The 22,170-nt window shown below is 36.9% G+C and overlaps 1 protein-coding gene and 1 pseudogene across 3 annotated transcripts in view; both read left to right on the plus strand.

Annotated features, from left to right (window-relative positions):
* The window catches only part of Dcaf17 (DDB1 and CUL4 associated factor 17), a 76,685-nt gene that overhangs the window by 48,895 nt on the left and 5,620 nt on the right, over positions 1 to 22,170 (plus strand). Inside the window, exon 14 of one of the 3 annotated variants that reach the window (XM_048812468.1) lies at positions 1,549 to 3,310. The exons of the other annotated variants lie outside the window; for them this stretch is intronic. Within the exon in view, the coding sequence (XP_048668425.1) occupies positions 1,549 to 1,560 (12 nt within the window). The 3' untranslated portion in view covers positions 1,561 to 3,310. Of the gene's footprint in view, positions 1 to 1,548; positions 3,311 to 22,170 lie in introns of those variants that run through there. 3 annotated transcript variants of the gene reach the window in all.
* On the plus strand, positions 3,580 to 5,856 carry LOC107136649 (annotated as a pseudogene).

A 22,170-nucleotide genomic window follows, 5' to 3' on the forward strand; every position in this document is an offset into this window, starting at 1 on the left:
AAGAACACCAAAAGAAGAAAAAAAAAGATTCTTAATTAAAATAAAAGAATTGTCTCCAAAGAGCTGAAAAGGGTGGATGGTTACTGCCTATGCCCCACTGTTCTTCTTTCTACTTCTTTGTTTTGCCAAAATATTCACTTGCGTGTCCAGATGACCCCTGCATCTGGACAGCACAACTATTCCACCATATATCCCTAGACATCTCCATCTTTCAAATTGTATTTTCCGGCTTGGGTAGGATCAGGGAATGCATGTCGCTGCCTCTCTCTTCCCAGTGTGAGGCTTCATGCTGTCTGCTCCTTTCCTGTGTTTCTAGTTCTTGAGCTTCCAAGAGTTTGCTAACTAATTTTAATAAAACTGTTTTTCAAGTGTAGTTGATTTTCCTTCTGTTGATATTTTTCACTTTATATCTCCATGCATTCCCAACACTATTTTTATCTTTTCAGCTCTTGTACATATTTATAGGAGACAGGTAAAATTTCATAAGCCAGATCCAGAAGGCAAGAATATTAACAGCTTCAAATTACTTTCTTCCCAGGACCTAAAACATACTTTGAGGAGCTCTGAGCATGTTACGAGCCTCTCCCGTCTTATCTCATTCCAGCAGTTTCATATACTAAATAAAATAATATCTAAAGTAGAAAAGTCAGTTAATACTTCCTGTGATCTCAGTCACTACTTTGAACTCATTTGAGTTCAACATGCTTTGAAAACTTGGATCGCTAGGGAAGTGATAAAACTTATTTAGCTAAATTTATAAAGATCAGTGAAAATATTCATTCAGAACACTACCTGCCCAAGTAATATGCATCCATAAAGAAGTCTCTGAAATGAAATCTACAAAGGAAAATAAATTCTTTACCAGTTGTTTTACCAATAAACATTCTGTGGCTTAGGGGCTGGGTCTGTAGCTCAGTGGTAGAGCATTTGCCTCGCAGGTGTGAGGCCCTGGGTTAGATTCTCAGCATCACATAAAAATAAATATTTTTTTTAAAAAGTCGATGGCTTAATTATTTTTTATTTCTCTTAGAAGGGCATGTGCTCAAGTAGACAATCATTTCTGAATCCTATTCTGAACACCTTTTTATATCTTTGAAAAGGCCAAGCTCCAAACCATCATTTGAGTCAGCTATCCCACTCCTTGATCTATACTCTAAACACTTAAAAACAGCATACCTCAGTGACAAAGCCACTTTAATGTTTATAGCAGCACAATTCACAATTGCTAAACTGTGGAAGCCCTTCAGTAGACAAACTAGGATAAAGAATATGTGGTAAATATACACAATGGAATATCATTCAGCATTAAAAGAGAATAAAATTATGGCATTTGCAGGTAAATGGGTGGAGTTGGAGAATATCACGCTAAGCAAAATAAGCCAATTTCAAAAAAAAAAACAGTAACTGGATGTTTTCTCTGATAAGTGGATACTAATCCATATGGGGGGGATGGGTGGAGGAACTTTGGATGGAGCAAATGGAAGGGAGGAGGGGCAAAGGGGTAGGAAAGTCAGTGGAATGAGATGGACATCATTATCATTACCCTAGGTATATGTATGATTGCATGAATGCTGTGACTACTTCATGCACAACCAGAGAAGTGAAAAATTCTGCTCCATTTATGTACAATGAATAGAAGAACTTTCTTTCTACTGTCATGTGTAGCTGATGAGAACTAATAAATAAGTAAGTACAAGCTCCAAATACATTGCTTTTCAAGCTTTATTTGTAAGGTCAATAAGAATGGTCAAAACGTGAAAAATAATGGTTGAAAGCCATTCTAACACTTGATTTTCCTGTGTGCAATTTGTCTCCTCTTTCTACTATAAAGAACAAAGCCAATGAATTAAATTATTTCCCAGCTCCAACCTTTTCTCTGAAAACTCACCTGTGGTCTGGGGTTTTTAGCTCAGCCATAGAGTGCTTGCCTTGTATGTATGAGGCACTGGATTTGATCCTTAGCACCGCAAAAATAAATAAATAAAATAATGTTATTGTCCATCTAAGACTAATGTATATATATTAGTGTTCATGTAAGACTTATTATACATATATGTATTCAGCTGTTACACAATATCTGCTTAAAGACTGCTGACTGCCTAGTGTGTACTTGTAGAGGACACTGGACCCCCTGCCACACCTACTGTAACATCCCAAATGTTATATTTGCAGAGTTTGTCTTGGTCTGAGCTACCAGCTAGATTCCTAATCCAGTAGTTTCCTGTTTCAGTTTCTGCTGGAAAGTTTTTTGTTTTGCTTTGTTTCATTCTGGTGGTGCTAGGGATTTAACCCAGACCTTGCATGCTACATGCCCAGTCCCTGCTGGAAAGTCTTAAGTGTCTCTCTACCTCTGGCTAGAGCTGGAATGATCATATGATGTATTGCCCAAACTCGGATAGTTTTAAGAATGAAAGGAGACGATAATCATTTTACCTGATAATAGGCATAAACCAAGCCTCCCTGAACCAAGGAGAACTTATGGTCACTTTAGATGGAGCTAATAAAAGTAACAGGAAACTATAAGTCTGCCCCATTACATATTACTTTTTTATGTATTATGCCAATTCCCCAAAATAAGGAAATAATGGACATACTCCATTAAAATAATTTCTCATTTTCATCTATAAACCTATTTGTGCCAAGGGTAATTTTGTATTATACCCTGGTATTCCAAGTTCATACTTTTTCCTGCAGGTTACCTATGACTTAAATCAACCTAGCCACTAAGCTCAGGGATCTTTTTGACAGTCCCAATCTTATTATCACTGATCTGATTATCAAACAGGAAAGCAATATAAATGATGGGAAAACACCAACAGAGTTAAAGGTAGGAAAACATCTGTAATAGAAAAGTGTATGGAAATTTACAGAAATAATTCCAAAAATGCAAAGGGAGAGCACAGCATGCTGGAGGTACAGGCTTTACACATTATCATAAGGACTTACAGATGATACCATTTATGCAGGTTGAGATCCTCCAGACATGAGTTGCTCAATTTGCCCTGTCAAAGGAGACTTTTAATTTCCTGGTTCTAGAGCCTCTGAATATTGCCTCTTGTTTACCAAAGAAATCCTAGAACAGGCCCTCAAGATTTAATGTGGAACTAGGTAAAGTAGAGTTCAATTTCCTAAGTTTAATATCCTTCAGTACAACCAGCCTCCTCCCTGTCTGATGTTCACTTCTAATAGTTCCAGTCTTATAATTTTTTAAGTAGTGAATCTTAATTTAGACTAAATGTTCCTTTTTCTGTTTGTTTGTTTTTGACCTAGGTATTGAACCCAGGGGCACTTTATTACTGAGCTACATCATCCCCAGTTGTTTTTATTTTTTCTTATGTAATGGGGTCTCACTAAATTGCTGAGGTTGACCTCAAACTTGGAATTATCCTGCCTCAACCTCTGAAATTGCTGGGGCTACAGTCATGTGCCACTGTGTCTGGCTAAATGTTTTTTTGTTTGTTTGTTTGTTTTTTGTACCTGGGATTCCAGGGATTGAACCCAGGGGCACTTTACCACTAAGCCACATCCTCAGCCCTTTCTTTCTTTCTTTTTCTTTTTTTTTTTTTTTTTTGAAACAAGGTCTCCGTTGCTTAGGTCCTCACTAATTTACTGAGGCTGGTTGAACTTGGAATCCTCCTGCCTCAGCATCTTGAGACACTGGGATTACAAGCATTTGCTAACAAGCTCAGCTGTTGGCGAATCATCATTTAAGAATTTAACTATGGGCCATTTAAAAATTCCAATTTTGATGGCCAGAAAAAGCCATCAAAATTAATCATCTGGGCTGGGGTACAGCACTTGCCTACCACGTGTGAGGCACTGGGTTCAATCCTCAGCACAATATAAATAAACAAAGGTATTGTGTCCATCTAATATATATAAAATCAGCAGGATCAGTGGTGTGCTGGGTGCATGACTCCAGTCACTTCTACCCTTAGGTGCAGGAGTATATTGCTTATGAACATTCTTCTCATTAGTACATCAGGGATTGAAAAAGCCATACTAGGCAAAGAACTTGCATCAAGATCAGGACTGAAATACATTAATGTGGATGATTTAGCTAAGAAGTTTGATCACCGGATATCATGGAGTCCTGCAAGATGGCTTCTCCCAAGAGCATGCTGAAAAATGCATAGATGGTGACATGAATCCTAAAGGATATGGGGATTACAGAATATGAACCAAGAGGTACAAATCAGATGTTGGAATTTGCCTTCTAATATGTGACCACAATTCTAGATGATGCTAAAATTTATTCAAGCCATGCAAAGAAGGCTACTGTTGATGCACATGTGTGATTGGTGATCCAATGTGGAGCTGACCACTCTTTTACCTCTCCTCTCTCAAGAGATGTTTTATTAGATATTGCAAGGCAAAGAAATCAAACATTTTTGCCACTGATCAAGCCATATTCAGGTCCTTGGTTGCCACTTTATAGATATTGCTTAACAGCTCCAAACTATAGGCCCAAGTCTTTACAAAAAATCACCTACTGCTGTGGGAAGAATAACAGTTCCAAGGTTAAGTGTTAGTTCAGTTACTACCAGACGAAGTGTGCCAATCCAACAAACCATGTCTGTTTCAACTGAAGTAGGGACTCCAATGTCACAGCGGAAAGTTGACAGTACAGAGGCCTATTTCACAGTTTCCTGCCATAAAAACCTCAATTCATGCAACACCAGCAGCTCAGAACGGTCTGATTAATCCATTAATTGGGCTCAAAAACATTCTTATTATTTTATGATAAAACCATATTATTGATATATATGAATAATATGGTTTTATCATAAAATATTGCCAATGGATCGTCAAGTGCATTGAAAAGAAACATGAAGATGATGATGATGATGACGATGATAGTGACTATGATTATTTGTAATCTAGCTTTGATGCATGTGTCCTAGCTTTGATACTTGGTCTTGAATCCATTGTACTAAAATTAAAGAAGGATTCTAGATGTTTTCAAATTGTGTTTTACAAAATTTCTTATGATGAGTACTTAATGAGTAAATAATAGATACTATTCTATTGAAATGTTGGATTTTCTTTAATAGGACTAGTAATGGTTTTTCATCAGCCTTTATGTGAGTAAATAAAGTTGTTGCTCATTAAAAAAAAATAATTAGCAGGCTCATGAGTGCCTTCCAGCATACTCATGGGTTGTATAACTGCCAAGTCCAATTATGTTTATTTTAAACTTCTTTTTTGCCAGTTGTGATTGCAGTTATATAATTTATCTATCATATTGAAAAGTTTGATTTTTCTATCAAGATTAAGTACTTTGGAAAGACTTGCTGAAATTAAGGTACTAAAAATTGCTGTCAAATAAGGTGTGGATAAAATACCTGTACAAGATTGGAAAATGCCTTAGTTTGGGTCCACCACCACCAAAAGCATTGCCTGAGGCAAAAGCTTATAGGCTGTTTCCTTGGTGAGGAATGAAGTGTCAGAGAGCAAGAATGAGGAGCTTCCAGGGTGAAACAGATCCAGAAGGAAAGCCAGTGTGAGGGTGTGATATCAGGTCTGTCACCAGTAAGTGCAACTAAATGCTTAATCTCATGGACAAATCTCTGAGAAATCATTAAAAACTGTCCCGGAGCAGTATGAGTGGGATGCAAGGTTGGGGAGAAAGGGTGAAGAACTCACCTTCCAGTTCTTACCTGTCACTCCTTAAAGGCTCACTTCTAGAATGTCTCTCCATAATTTCCAGATTGCACAGGGAGAATTCACCTTAACATCAATAGGCAGGTGTTGGGGACCGCAAATCAAGTCAAGATGGCGCCTGGCAGTTTGCCAGGAGGAATGGTTTGTGAGGCAATGCCACCAAGCCATTAAGATGGTGGAGATTCCTTATTGGCTGACTGCTGTATCTAGATGATGCTAATTGAGTCAAGCTGTTAGGTATATATACCTATGCTGTTCCACAATAAAGCGGCTCCCGCTACCTTGAGTTCCCTCTGAGTTTCCCCGCAATAAAGCAGTTCCCGCTTCAACCTTCAAGTTGCTTGTCACCTCCCGGTTATTGTGCCCAGCCGGACTGCGGCAGGCAGGACGAGATAGGGACACAGGGCAGGTGGTGCCAGCATGACGTTTTTCAGAGTCCACACAGAACAGTCTTGGTAGCTGTGACCAGAACAAGAGAGGAGTGAGGTCAAGAGAATCCGAATTAGCACAGGCTATCTGGCAAAAGGAATGAGTAACCGAAAAAATTTGGAAGGATTCTGGGCCCAAATTTTTTCAGATGTATCTTTTAAAATGCCAATTCTAGGGGCTAGGAATGTAGCTCAATATAAGAATGCTTGCTTAGGACCGAGATTCATTCCCCAGCAAAGAAAAAAAATTTTTGAGAAATATTTACCACTAAGTGCAGTTTATGCCAGAATGATGGCAGAAAACACTGATCAGCAAACGAACCAAAAGCAAAGACCTTGATCTTATAATGAAGATACTTAAGTAAAAAGACTCATATTTTAAATTGGCATAGAATGTTTTTAGGTTGTATATATCTTTACATAATCCCTTTTTAACTAAGATGTTATGTGTACACATGGATTTGAACCCAGGGCCTCATGCATGCTCAACACATGTTCTACCACCAAGCTACTCCAGCCCCTTAACTGACTTTTTAAAACTAACTGACCTACCAACTAACCTACCTTCCTTAATAATGTCAGATAATAGAGTTTCTTTATTCTTTATAAAAGATTAATCTTTATGGCTCTTTCATTACACCTTTATCTATATTTCACATACCAAAAAATCAACCCTATCAAAGTATATACTTCATAAAGGTGTACAACATCACCACCACTACTTAATTCCATAATATTTTTATCCCCCCAAAAAGAGACCCTGTATACATTAGCAGTCACTCCCATATCCTCCTCCCCTAAGCCCTGGCAATCACTTATCAACTTTCTGACTCTATGGATTCGCCTAAAATATCTACCTTTTAGCTGTTATCAATAATGCTGTGTAAACATTTGTGTATAAGTTTTTGTCTAGACATATCTTTTCAGTTCTTCTAGGTAAATCCTTAGGAGTAGAATACAGGGTCAGATGGTAATTCTGCTTAACTTTTTGAGGAACTTCCAAACTGTTTTTCATAGCAGCTATACCTTTTTATATTCCTACCACAATGTACAAGAGTTCCAGTTTCTCAAAATTCTGGCCAGATGCTGTGATTTAAAACTATCTCCCAGTGGCCCATGTGTTAAAGACTTGATCATCAGCCTGTGGTGGAACCTTTAATAGGGCTGGGTAGAAGAAAGTTAGGTCTTATGGATGTGTCGTTGAAGGGGATCTTGGGAACCTAGGGATTCCCCTCTCCCTTTCTCTCAAATTCTCTCAAGTTCAACACACACACACACACACACACACACACATACACACACCATACACCCCACTTCCTGGTCTCCATAAGGTTGGCTGTGTAGTTCCATAACACCCTGCCATGGTATTCTATTTATTTATTTCTTTGTTGGTTCTTTTTAGTTGTACATGACAGTATAATGCAATTTGACATAATTACACAAGCATGGAATATATCTTATTCTAGTTAGAATCCATTCTTGTGGAATTCACTATGATGTTTTCATATATGTACATAAGAAAATTATGTCAGATTCCTTTTCTTGTCTCCCCTCCCTTTCCTCTATTCCCCATTATCTAATCTACTAAACTTCTCCCCCTGCCCCGCCCCCACTTACGTGGGTTAGCCTTCACATATCAGAGAAAACATTCAACCTTTGGCATTATGGGACTGGCTTATTCATTTAGCATGACACAGGCCCAGAAGCAATGGAACCAATTGACCATGAACTGAAACATCTGAAACCATGAGCCAAAATTAACCTTTTTTCTTTCTTTTTTTTTTTTCATATTTATTTGTTATTTGTAGATGGACACAATACCTTTATTTTTTTATTTTTATGTGGTACTTAGGATCCAAACCAGGGCCTTGCATGTGCTAGGCGAGCACTCTACCACTGAGCCACAACCCCAGCCCAAACCTTTTTTCTTTTTAAGTGTTTTATCTTAGATATTTTGTCACAGATACAGCTGCTTTATTTCATTTTATTTTATTGTAGCTATCCTGGTTGGTGTGAAGTGATCTTTCGTGGTTTTGATTTGTATTTCCCTAATGACTATTGGTATTGAACATTTTTTTATGTGCTCCTTGGTCATTTGTATATCTTCTTTGAAGAAATATCTACTCAAATTCATGGCCAATTTTTATTGGGATTTTCTTTTATTGTTGATTTATGAATTCTTTATATAATTCTGGATACAGATCCCTTATTGGATATGTGATTTGCAAATGTTTTATCATTCTGTGTGTGTGTGTGTGTGTGTGTGTGTGTTTCTTGAAGCACAAAAGGTTTACATTTGCTGAAGTCCAATTTTATCTTCTTTTGTTGGTGCTCTTAGTGTCACATCTAAGAAATCATTGCCTAATATAAGTTCTCAGAGATTTACTCCTATGTTTTCTTCTAATAGTTTTCAGATAGCTCATATATTACAGTGATTATTTTAATCTACAACTTGGAATGAATGGAATTTAGTATTAACATTATTTACTTTCTTACTTCCTCCTCCTGTTATCTAGGAAACAAAGGGCACTTTCATTCTAAGTTCATTCACAAATATGAGACTGGTTACTGCCCCATGAGGGGTGAGCAAGAGAGCTATGAGGATATTCCTGGGAGCCCACTTTGAAGTAGGAGTGGTGATAGAAACAAGCCCTAGCCATTAGCTTCATGTGGAGCTGGAAGAACAAAATTTCAGCCATTCCTTAAGAGGAAGTGTGGGAGACACACAAAAGTACTGCCAATTTGCAAGTCCAGGCACTGAATGGATCTATCTATTCCAAGTTCTAAAGTGTGTTTCCCAGAGTTCAAGTGGATATGGTTTTCATATGCTTCTACAGTGAGTAAATACACATTTCATAGTCCAGTGAAATAATACCTGTTATTTTATAAATGTTGACACTAATAGGTGGCAGTGAAATAATGACTGTATTATAAGTTTGCATGAGTTTCTTTCTAAAAATTTATCTTGGAATTCATCAATATGCTGTGATAAATATCTGTTACCCATTTTGAACTTAATAGACTACATGGAAATATTTAAGAATACTTTTGAGTCATCTCAAAGTATTAACTATCAAATTTATTTAGGCAATAACCTCTGTGGCTATTTCATGAGTTTGATCACCATACTCATTAGGTATTAGATCTTCAAAGAACAGCATTGTTAATTATATTTTTAATGATATAGGAATAAGCTATGATTCATTTTAGCTACTACTGATACCTGCTATTAGGCAAGGAGATGCAACTAGGAAGTAAAATTTCTAGTTGACTATTGCAATTATAAACAGATTGATGGAGCAAAGCTATTTTCATATAGGCCCATATTAATCAAAATTGTATTGAATAAGGGCTGATGATATAGCTCAGTTGGTAGAGTGCCTGCCTTGCATGCACAAGCCCTGAGTTCAATCCCCAGCACCACCAAAAAAAAAAAAAAAAAAAATTCTATTGAGTAAGAAATTCTATATTTAGGTGGGTTCAAAAGCACATAGTACCTGATAGTTCTTCTTTTTTAAAAAAAAAAGCAAAAAACAAGCACCCTACTGACTAAGCTATATTCTCAGCCCTGATCTGNCATTTCACCATTAAGTACCATGTTTCATGCATTTTAAAAAGATACTCTTAACAAATTAGTTTCTACCCCTAGTTTGATAAGAATTCTTCTTATACTATAAGTAGACTTTTCTGAACCTTTACATCTAAGATAATGATGATTTTTTCCCTTTCTTCTGCCAATATGATGAATTACCTTGGTTGATTGTTTGTGTGTGTGTGTGTGTGTGTGAAAATAATCATAAGATAAGCTCAATTTGATTGTCATGTATCCTTTTATATTTTGTTGGTTGCTTGCTGTTATTTTGCTTGATAACCTAAACTTCTATGCAAGATTTATTAATTTGCAGCATTAAGTGTTTTTCACAACAACTAAAAAATAGAATGGATAAATTGCAAAATTATATTAGTAAAATTATCGGAGTTGTGGCACAAAGAACAGGTGAACCTTGGGCTGGGGATGTGGCTCAAGCGGTAGCGTGCTCGCCTGGCATGCGTGCGGCCCGGGTTCGATCCTCAGCACCACATACCAACAAAGATGTTGTGTCTGCCGAAAACTAATAAATAAATATTAAAAAAAAAAAAAGAACAGGTGAACCAAATTCTAGAGAAATCTTCTTCTAGAACCAAAATTCTAGAAGAAGTCTTCCTAAGTAAGCTAATGGTTGTCTTTGTTTTCTTCCCCAATGGACTTGACACAGGCAGAGAGACACTAATGGAAGAAAAAGAAGCCCTCAGGATTTTTGACAGTCAAGAAGGGCTGATATGACCTATTAGAAACTGGAAGAGTCCAAGTTTTTTTTTCCCTCTTGCTGACTTTAAGGATAATCTGTGAGACTATGAGGCCAGAAAAGCAGATTGAAATCCCTCATTGTCTTGTAGCACTTAAAGGGGAAAAGATCTTATTAAGGGGAAGGAGTCTATCACTAATTACAACTAGTTGCTTCCTCGGGTGTATGTACATAAGTGTATTAGTTTACTAGGGATGTCATAACAAAGTACCACACACTGGGTAGTTTAGAAAACAATTCTAGAAGCTAGAAATCCAAGATCAAGGCATCAGTTGGATTGTTTTTTTCTGAGGTTTCTATCCTGTCTTGTAGATCAAGATCTTCATGTCTCTTCATATGGTCTTCCTTCTGTATCTGCGCCCTAATCCAGCATGTTGGATTACAGCCCACCATAATGAACCCATTTTAATTTAATTACCTCTTTAAAGAACTTATCTTGAAATCATATCATACTATGAGGTAATTGGGGGTTGAGCTCAATCATGAATTTGGTAGGGGGAAGGCACAATTCAGCCCATAACAACAGAAGCCAAAGAGTTAAGCTCAAAACTCTTAAAGACAAAACTTTAGGTTTTTAAAAACAAGCTCAATCTGAGCACAGTGACACACACCTGTAATCCTAGCAGCTTGGGAGGTTGAGGCAGGAGAATCATGAGTTCAAAGCCATCCTCAGCAATTTAGCAATGCCCTAGCAACTCAGCAAGACCCTGCTTCTCAATAAAATATATATATATATATATAAAAAGCTGGGGATGTGGCTCAGTGATTATGTGTCCCAGGTTCAATCCCCTGTACCAAAAAATAAAAAATAAAAACAAGCTCTCAAAAGCCCTGACCCACTTCAGTTACTGATTAAATTGGGGTGATCTGTCTTTTAGTCTATCTGCCTAACAGGAAAATGAGAACCCTCAGTAATGGGAGATGTCAATTGGAACCTTCTTTTACATACAAGATCTGTCTTTGCATGCTTGCTCTGACATGCTCAGGCATCTCCAAGTGTTTTGTGTGTATTCACAATTAACCCTTGCAAAATCCCATCTGAGTTTTATGAGGAGATAATGCATTGCATTTTGTAATATCTTAGTCTTTCATAGTTTTGCAAAGCTCTCTATTTACATATATATTGCCCAAGGTTATTTTAAAGTGAAGTAACCACCCTAAGATTTACATTTGGCTATTTTATCATCATGGTCATTGATCTTTCTACTGTATTTGACTAGTTCCTGACTTACTGCAAATTATAGCATGTTGAAACTCAACTGTCCCTTAGCTCCTTCGCCTCAGCAACTGTGATTCACCAAATTGGCTTTGTCAAACCCTAAAAAGATTTTTAATTGCAGATTTAATTTGTTTAGGAGTTTTTTAATTGATTTGTTTTTCTCTTTCTTCTTGTAACAATTTTGGAGAATAGAGTCCTGTTAGAAATCTGCCCCTTTCATCTAAAATTTCAAAGTTATAACAGTAAAGTTATTTATAATATCCTTTTTATGATTTCTAACTGTCTAAAGTATTTGTAATAAAGATTAGTAAATACTAGACATCTGAAAATTCTGTTTACCACTGGTGAAGGTTAATAATCTGAAGTATCTTCAAGTATCTTCTTTCTTCCTGATGAGTCTTATCAGAGTTTATTATTTTCATTAGCTTTTCTTTTTTATAAAAAATTGTATTTTGGTTGTGTTAATTTTCCCATTATGTGTGTATTTTTATTGTGTGGACTTTTTGTTTTTATCGTTATCTTTACTTTTTTTGGGTTCCTTTTCTGCTCTTTTTCTAATTTCGTGTGTGTGTGTGGGGGGGGAGATTGAGTTTATTTTTGCCTGTGTGTGTGTGTGTGTGTGTGTGTGTGAGTTGCTAGGACTCAACTTGGGACCTCACACATACTAGGCTAATGCTCTACCACTAAGCCACATCACCACCCCTCTCTAATTTCTTGAGAGGTATATCTAAATATCTAATTATGCTTAATCATTTTTCTCTGAACAATGGCACATTTAGAAATATGTTTCTTATATTTATAAATTTATTGATCTTCTACTCTTTTTATATTTATTTTTAGCTCAATCCCATTATAGATAGAGAATATTTTCTATGCCTTTTCATTTCTTTGATATTTGTTGAAATGTGCTTTGTGGTCCAGCATTTAGTCAAATTTGCTACATACTTGAAAAGTTTTACTTTTCCTTCAGTTCTTCTGTTCATGCCTAAAAGCCCTTTGTGGTTTATGTCTTGACAAATAACTACATAATGCCATTCCCCAGGTCCAGAAATAGAATTCTATCAGTACCCTAGAAACCACATACATATGTATGCCTATGTCATCACAGTCCTATTCTTTCCCCATGATACAATCATTGCCTGACTTCTGATACAGTAATTTCTTGCTTCTCTTTATAAATTTACTGTGAATGCATCTCTAAGCAAGAGTTTATTTTTGCCTGTGTGTATGTATGTGTGTGTGTGTGTGTGTGTGTGTGTGTGTGATTGAACTTGGGGAAAATTAGCTATTGTGAATTGTGCTGCTATAAACATTGATGTGACTTCATTACTGTAGTATGCTGATTTTAACTCCTTTGGATACATACTGAGAGCAGGAGTAATGGTGGTTTCATTCCTAATTTTTTGAGGAATCTCCATACTGTTTTCCAGAGTGGTTGAACCAATTTGCAGTCCCACCAACAAGGTATGAGTGTATGAGTGTACCCTTTTCCCCACATTCTTGCCAACATTTTTGTTACTTCTATACTTGATAATTGCCATTCTGGTTGACATGAGATGCAATATCAGTATAGTTTTAATTTACATTGATCTAATTGCTAGCGATGTTGAACATTTTTTCATGTATTTGTTTACCATTCACTGTTCATATTTCTTCTTTTGAGAAGTGTCTGTTTAGTTTCTTTGCTTTTGGGGGGGGTGGGTATTAAGGTTTTTGATTTCTTTGTATATCCTGGTAATTAACACATTATTTTAGGTGCAGGTGGCACAGATTTTCTCCCTTCTCTATTCACATTCTTGTTTGTTTCCTTTGCTGTGAAGAAGCTTTTTAAGTGATACCAGCTCATTTATTGATTTTTTATTTTACTTCTTGCTCTTTAGGAGTCTAGTTGAGAAAGTCAGTTCCTAAGCCAACATGATGGGACTACATTTCCTTCTAGTAGATGCAAGGTTTCTGGTCTAATACCTAAGTCCTTGATCCACTTTTAGTTGAGTTTTGTGCAGGGTGAGATATAGGAGTTCAATTTCAATCTACTACATATGGATTTCTAGTTTTTCCAACACCACTTGTTGAAGAGGCTATCTTTTCTCCAATGTATGTTTTTGGTGCCTTTGTCTAGTATAATATAATTATTTATGTGCATTTGTCTCTGTGTCTTCTATCTATTCCATTGCTCTTCATGCCTGTTTTGGTGCTAATTCCATGCTGGTTTTGTTGCTAATTCCATGCTGGTTTTGTTAAGGTAGTTCTGTTCTAATTCCTCCTGCTTTACTTTTCTCACTAAGGATTGCTCTACCTAATCTGGGCCTCTTATTTTTCCAAATGAATTTTGTGAATGCTTTTTCTATTTTTATGAAGAATAATGAGAATTTTAAGAGGAATTGCATTAAATCTGTATAGTTCTTTTGGTAGTATGGCCATTTTGATAATATTAATTCTGCCTATCTGAGAACATGGGAGATCTTTCCATCTTCTGAGGTCTTCTTCTATTTCTTTCCTTAGTGTTCTGTAGTTTTCATTGTTAGATTGATTCCCAAGTCGTTTTGTTTTGTTATTTTTTAGACTATTGTGAATGGGATAGTTTTCTTAATTTCTCTTTCAGTTGACTCATCATTGGTGTATAGGAACACAATTGATTTATGAATGTCAATTTTTGTATTCTGCTATTTTGTGGAATGTATTTATGAGTTCTAGAAGTTTTCTGGTGGAATTTTTTTTTTTTTTTTTTTTTGGTCTTCTAAATTAGGCTCATGTAATTGGCAAACAGAGATAGTTTGAGTTCTTCTTTTCCTGTTTGTATCTCTTTAATTTCTTTCTTTTGCCTAAATGCTCTGGCTAGAGTTTCAAGGACTATGTTGAACAGAAATGGTGACAGAGAGCATCCCTATCTTGTTCCAGTTTTTAGAAGGAATGCTTTCAGATTTTTCTCCTTTTAGAATGACATTGGCCTTGTTTTTTTGTATGTAGATTTTGCAATGTTGAGGTTTATTCCTATTATCCCTAGTTTTTCTAGAGTTTTAAACATGAATGGATGCTATATTTTGTCAAATGCTTTTTTTGCATCTATTAAGATAATCATGTGAGGGGCTGGGGTTGTGTCTCAGTGATAGAGCACTCGCCTAACATGTGTGAGGCACTAGGTTCGATTCTCAGCACCACATAAAAATAAGATAAAGGTATTGTGTGTATCTACAACTAAAAAATAAAAATATTTTTTAAAAGAGAATCATGTGATTCTTGTCTTAAAGTCTATTTATAGGGTGAATTACATTTATTGATTTCTGTGTGTTGACTAACCTTGCATCCCTGGGATGAAACTCACATAATCATGGTGCACTATCTTTTTAATATTTTTTTGTATGCGATTTGCCAGGATTTTATTAAGAATAATTGTTTCTATGTTCATCAGGGATATTGGTCTGAAGTTTTCTTTTCTTGATGTGTCTTTGTCTTGTTTAGATATCAGGGTGATACTAGATTCACAGAATGAGTTTGAAAGGGTTCCCTCCTTTTATATTTCATGGAATAATTTGAGGAAGGTTGATATAAGTTCTTCTTTAAATGTCTGGAAGAACTCAGCTGAGAATACATCTAGTCCTGGGCTTTTCTTTGTTGGTAAGCTTTTGATGGTGTCTTCAATTTTATTACTTGAAATGGATTTGTTTAAATTTTCTATATTTTCTTGGTTTAATTTGGGTAGATCATATGTCTCTAGAAATTTGTCAATATCTTCATGATTTTCTACCTTATTCAAGTATAAATTTTCAAAATCATTTCTGAATATCCTCTATATTTCAGTAGTGTCTATGGTGATATTTACTTTTTCATCACAAATTTTACTAATTTAAGTTTTTCCTTCTTCCTCTTGATTAGCTTGACTAAGTGTTTATCAATTTTATTTATTTTCTCAAAGAATCAACTTTTGGGGGGGTACTGGGGATTGAACTCAGGGACACTCTACCACTAAGCCACATCCCCAGCCCTATTTTATATTTTATTTAGAGATAGAGTCTCATTGAGTTGCTTAGCACCTCACTTTTACTGATGCTGGCTTTGAACTCGGGATTCTCCTGCCTCAGCCTCCCGAGCCGCTGGGATTATAGGCATACACTACTGTGCCCAGCCCAACTTTTTTGTTTCATTAACTTTTGTAAATATTTTATTTCAATTTCATTGAACTCAGCTCTGATTTTAATAATTTCCTTTCCTGTACTGATTTTGGTGTTGATTTTTTCCTAGGACTTTGACATATAATGTTAAATTATTTATTTGGTGTCTATTTTAATGAATGAGCTCAAAGCTATGAATTTTAGAACCTCCTTCATTGTGTCCCAGATACTTTGATAAGTTGTATCACTGTTCTCATTTACCCCTAAGTCTTTTTTTTTTTTTTTTTGCTTCACCTCTGATTTCTCCTACTACATATTATTTAGTCTCCAGGTGTTAGAGTAGTTTCTACTCTTTATCTTATTGATTTCTAATCTCATTCCATTATGATCTGATAGAATGAAAGGTTTTATCTTTCTCTTTTTGTATTTGCAAAGAGTTGCTTTGTGGCCTAAGATAGAATGCAAGGTATTATCTTTCCCTCTCTTTTTGTATTTGCTAAGAGTTGCTTTGTGGCCTTATTTTAGAGAAGGATCTGTGTGCTACTGAGAATAAAGTGTATTCAGTCATTGATGGATGAAATATTCTACATATGTCTGTTAAGTCTAAATTATTAATTGTATTTATTAATTCTAAAGCTTCTTTGCTTAGTTTTTGTTTGGAAGCTCCTATCTAGTGATGAGAAAGGCATGTTGAAGTTACCTAGTATTTTTGTGTTGTCTATTTGATTCTTGAAATTGAGAAGTGTTGATTGATATACATAGATGCTCCACTGTTTGGGGCATAAATATTTATGATTATTATGTCTTCTTGATGTATAATTCCCTTAAGTGGTATAAAATGACCTTCTTGGTCCCTTCAGATTAACTTTGGGTTGAAGTTCAATTTATCTGAGATGAGGATAGAAGCACCTGTTTGTTTACAAGATCCCTGTAAATGATATGTTTTTTCCCATCATTTTACCTTCAATCTGTGGATGTCTTTGCCTATAAGGTGAGTTTCTTGACAGCATATTGAGTCTTATTTCTTATCCAGTCGCCAGTCTATGTCTTTTTTTTTTTAAGAGAGAGAGAGAGAGAGAGAGAGAATATCTGAAAGGAAAGTGACCACAACACTCGGAGCAACCAAAAGATCTTTATTGCAGCAGTGCAACAAAGAGAAAGGAAAGAAGGAAAGAGAGAGAGAGAAAAGAGAAGAGATGAACAGGGAGAGAGCAAGAGCAAGAGAGAGACAGAGAGCGCGCGTAAGAAAGATAAAGAGCAAGAGAGAGAGAGCAAGAGAGAAAGCGCAAGAGAGAAAGAGCAAGAGAGAGAGGGAGAGAGAGGGGGGCCTGGCAGGAGGGAGTTTTTATAGCCCAAATCTAATGGGGTCTCTGGGTCTGCAAGCTGCCTTGTTGGCCCAAGGGGGGTTGAGTGCTCAGCCTTGAGCGGGACTTGACACAAACAGGTGATAAAGGACCAGATAGAGGGGGGTTTGAGTGTGTGGGCTATCTTGCAGCCAACATCTGTTCAGCCTGCCCAGCAGACAACAGAGTTCAGCCTGCTCTGCACCCAACAATATCTTTAATATTTATTTTTAAATTTTTGGTGGAAACAACATCTTTATTTTATCTATCTATTTATTTATTTAAGAGAGAGACAGAGAGAGAGAGAGATAATTTTTTAATATTTATTTTTCAGTTTTCGGTGGAAACAACATCTTTATTTTTATGTGATGCTGAGGATCAAACGCAGCGCCCTGCGCATGCCAGGCGAGCGTGCTACTGCTTGAGCCACATCCCGAGCCCAGTCTATGTCTTTTAAAAAAATTTTTTTAGTTGTATATAGACACAATACCTTTTATTTTATTTATTTATTTTTACATGGTGCTGAGGATGGAACCTAGTGCCTCACACATGCTAGGCAAGCACTCTATCACTGAGCCGCAACCCCAGCCCCAGACTATGTCTTTTGATTAATGCATTAGGCCATTTACATTCAGTGCTATTATTGAGATAGGATTTTTATTCCTTGATATTTTGATTTTTATGGGTTTTAATTTGAATTAGTTTCTCCTTTGACTATTATTGACTATTAGTATAGATCCTCCCTTTGCTGGTTTTCACTTTTATTTTTCTTTTATTCTTCATAAAATATTTTATCGAGGGGATGGGACTGTGGCTAAGTGGTAGAATGCTCGCCTAGCATGTGCAAGGCCCTGGGTTCAATCCTCAGCACCACATATAAATAAATAAATAAAATAAAGAAATTATGTCAACTACAACTAAAAAATTTTTTTAAAATATATTTTATTGAGTATGTTTTGTAGTTCAGGCTTTCTAATTGTGAATTCTTTTAACTTTTGTTTATTGTGGAAGGTTTATCATTCATCTTCATTTCTGAAGCTTAGTTTTGCTGGGCATAGTATTCTTGGTTGGGATCCATTTTGTTTTAAAGCTTGGTATATATTATTCCAAGACCTCCTAGCTTTTAGGATGTGGGTTGAGAAATCCAGATTGGTTTACCTCTAACTGTTGTTTTTCTCTAGCAGCTTTTAAAATTCTATATTCAATGTGTTAGGCATTTTTATAATAATGTGCCTTAGTGTAGATCTGTTGTAATTTTGTATATTTGGAGTCCTGTATACCTCTTGTATTTGGTTTTGCATTCTATTCTTAAGATTTTGGATTTTCTGATATTATTTCATTGAAATGGTTGTGCATTCATTTATTTTGTATTTTAGAGCCTTTATGAATTTTAAATCTACCTTTATTAATTTTAAATTTGGCATTTTCATGTTATCCCATATTTCTTGGAAATTGTGTTGATGATCTTTTAACATCTTTTCTCCTTGGTCAACTTTATTTTCAAAATTATGTTTTGTCTTCACTGCCCGAAATTATATCTTCCAAGTGGTCTAGTCTGTTGGTGATGCTTTACATTGAATATTTTTTGGTTTATTGATTCCTTCATTTTGAGGATTTCTATTTGATTCTTTTTCAGAATATCTCTCTTTTAAAGTGATCTTTCACTTCCTATATTTTCTCTTTGATTTCACTCTTTACATTGTCTTTTACCTCACAGATCAGTTTAACTATGAACATTCTAAATTCCTTCTTGACATTTCCTCTACTGTAGTGTCAATGGCTTCTGTTATTGGGATATTTTGGCTTATATGGGATGGTTTGTTCTCTTATTTCTTCATATTGTTTGTGTGTCTACCCATTTATCAATATATGTCTTTTGATTGGTAAGTTTCTACCTCTATCTGAAGGTAGCAGAGTTCTACCCTATGACCTTATGGTGTCCCTGAAGGTTTCTAGTACCTCACAGTTTCATGGGAGACAAATAATAACAACAATCAATGCAAACAATATACAGCATTAAACTAAATATTTAATTCCTACTATGACATCTACAATGTTAATTGGTACAATATACAGAAATGGTATGATACACAATTGCCAACAGTAAAAACAGTAAATTTGTCAAAGTGTTTGCAGTTTCAAAAGGTGAACATGGAGAATGCAGAAGAGATGTAGGATGTGATGATTATGAGGTAGGAGGAGAGAAAATAGGAGTAAAAAAAATAAAGGAAAAATGAAAGAGAAAACAATAGAATTTTTGCTATTAGCAAAAGAAAAGAGAGAAAGAAAATCAAAGAAACAGAAAAGTTTTTTAACAATACAAACAAAAACAAAATATACTAACCCCAAACACTATTTCTTAAAAAACAGTCATGAAAAATAACTACCTTCAAAAACTACAAGAAATGAGCAAAGAGAGACAGTTATGTATATGTGTAATTGTCCACTAACCATTCAGCACAAAATCAAAAAAGAGAGGGAGGGAGGGAGGGAAGGAGGGAGGGACGGAGAGAGAAGGAAAAGATAAAATAATTTTTAAAAAATCTTCTTTTTTTTTTTTTTAGTTGTAGATGGACACAATACCTTTATTTTGTTTATTTTTTTATGGTGCTGAGGATTGAACCCAGTGCCTCACACATGCCAGGCAAGTGCTCTACGACTGAGCCACAACTCAGCCCCTTTAAAAATGTTCTTAATAAAAAACAAAAGAATTGTTTGCATTGCCTTGGTCTAAAATTGTCAATGAGAATATATGTTCATTGTCTTTTCCCAAATGTCTCTTTTTTTATTAGTTGTTCAAAACATTACAAGCCTCTTGACATATCATATTTCATACATTTGATTCAAGTGGGTTATGAACTCCCATTTTTACCCCGTATACAGATTGCAGAATCACATCGGTTACACATCCACGTTTTTACATACTGCCATACTAGTGTCTGTTGTATTCTGCTGCCTTTCCTATCCTCTACTATCCCCCTCTTTTTGTTTTTTCTTGAAGTATGTACTGTGCACAAAAGAGCAGGGGCCACAGGATGTCAAATTGCTCATCAAGTTGCCAGCTGGAGTTCAAAAAGTCACACTTCCCTTCTCAGCAATATGATGTGAAGCAGGTTGGAGAGTGTTGTCTGCCTCACTCTCATGGTGGAATCGCTGTAGAGTTCTGTTGCCGGAGTCTGGCTGGGCACAAATAACCGAGCCGCCAAAAAGCCTTGTAGGTTCAAACAGCAACTCTTTATTCCCCAACGCACTGCACACACACTCCTGGGGAACACACTCCTTCCACCGGGCTCCAATCTCCTCGAACCCCCCGCGAGAACTGCAGGAAACTCCAAAGTAGCAGGCGCCTGAGGCAGATTCCTGGAGCCGCCCTATTCCAGAGCAGGGTCCATATACAACTCAATCAATCCAGCATCACAGCAATTATATACAGCTTAACTCAAATCATCATCTCAATGGTTCACCTTTCAACCATTCCCTCTGGCAGTATGCCAGGCATCATTCTGACTCGGCTGTGGCTCTCAACATTCTGTGGGAGGAGATCCCATAGGCAGAGCTCCTAAAGGCAGGATTTAGATCTAAGTAGGTCCCAGGTGCTTCCTTGAATGGCAGTTAGTCCGAAGATTTTAAATAAATAAGCACACCTCCAAGGCCCCAAAGGTACCGTGCTGGGAGGCTATACCTCAGGAGTCTTGCCTGGGTTCCACTGGTACAGCAGAGGAGCCAACCCTTAGCCCCCTCTGCCAACCATGGATCCTGCCCTTCCCAGATTTCCAGGCTCAGTTTCCAAGCATATAGTCCCTCTTGCCCACCCAATCAAATTCCTAGCCCACCCTAGCTGGTCCTGTGAGTCCAGACACAAAGTGGGGAAAAGGGACACAGGATCTCATGGGTCTCTATGGCTGGACCTGTATTCCCCTGGGTAAAATTCTCTCTGTGCTTCATTTCCTCCTGGTCTCCTAGGCACACTCTGAGTCATGGGGCAGGCATCTGCCAAGTCTGTTTTATGGACCTAGTTTAGATGCTCTGGGCTCCTGGACTTGCTCCCACAGCTGCAGACCACAGTAGCAAGATGGCAAAATGGGTCCTGCCTTGGCTCTCTGCAGACAACTGGGAGATGCTTAGCATCTTTCCTGCAGGAAAATATAGTGTAGCACACCCTCTGGATCAGTTTGGCAACGTCCTTGATCTCTGGTTTCTCTGTACCAAGACACATCATGGTGCCACAATGCAGGTCCTCTTAGTCCCTCTCCTTGCTTTTCCCACAGTGGATCAGCTCCAACAGTCACTGGTGCCAGCAGTAGGCTTTCTTCTTTTATTTATTGTGTCCAAACATCTGAGTCCCTAAGCTGTTCTGAGCCCAGGGTTAAATCCCTGTTTTACCCACCTCATTGAGAAGCTATTTATCTACTCTTTGGTCTCATGCCACAGAGCACTTAGAAAGTAACTTCCTACTCTGCCATCTTCCATGAGTCCTCCAGCCTATTTTTTTTTTTTTTTTTTTACTTTGAGACAGGGTCTTGCTCAGTTGCCAAGGCTGGTGTTACCGCTGTTGACCGGTGACGAGTCCTTGCTTCCCCAATGTTGAAGAATAACACCAGAAAAGCACGCCAAGGCAAGGTCAGAGTAGAAATTAGAAGTTTATTAAAGGACAGCAGAAAAGACTTCTCCCAGAGGAAGAAGGGGACCCAAGAGGTGGAATCCGTGGAAATGCGGTTGTCTCCCCTTTTTATAGGTCTTTCAGTGATGAAATGTAGGTGGGAAGGCCAGAGGGGTGGGACACAGGTGGGCCAAAGAAGTAGTCTGAGCAGGAAGGACTTCATTAACACTTCTTTGGGATGGGCTATCTTCAAATCTGCTGGGGCTGTTCATTAACATTCCTTTGGGATGGACTTTGGGCCTAGGGCTTTTCTTGGGACTTCATTAACATTCCATGAGTTGTCCTGCATTTCCTGGAATCATTCTCAGCATGGCCTCCATTTTAGATTTCACTCGGTATTAGACCCGATTTACCTAACTACACTGACTACCTAATTTTAAATCTGGCTTCACTGGTCTTGA

Source organism: Marmota marmota, unplaced genomic scaffold (assembly GCF_001458135.2).
Source record: "Marmota marmota marmota unplaced genomic scaffold, marMar, whole genome shotgun sequence".
In the NCBI taxonomy this organism is placed as follows: Eukaryota; Metazoa; Chordata; class Mammalia; order Rodentia; family Sciuridae; genus Marmota; species Marmota marmota.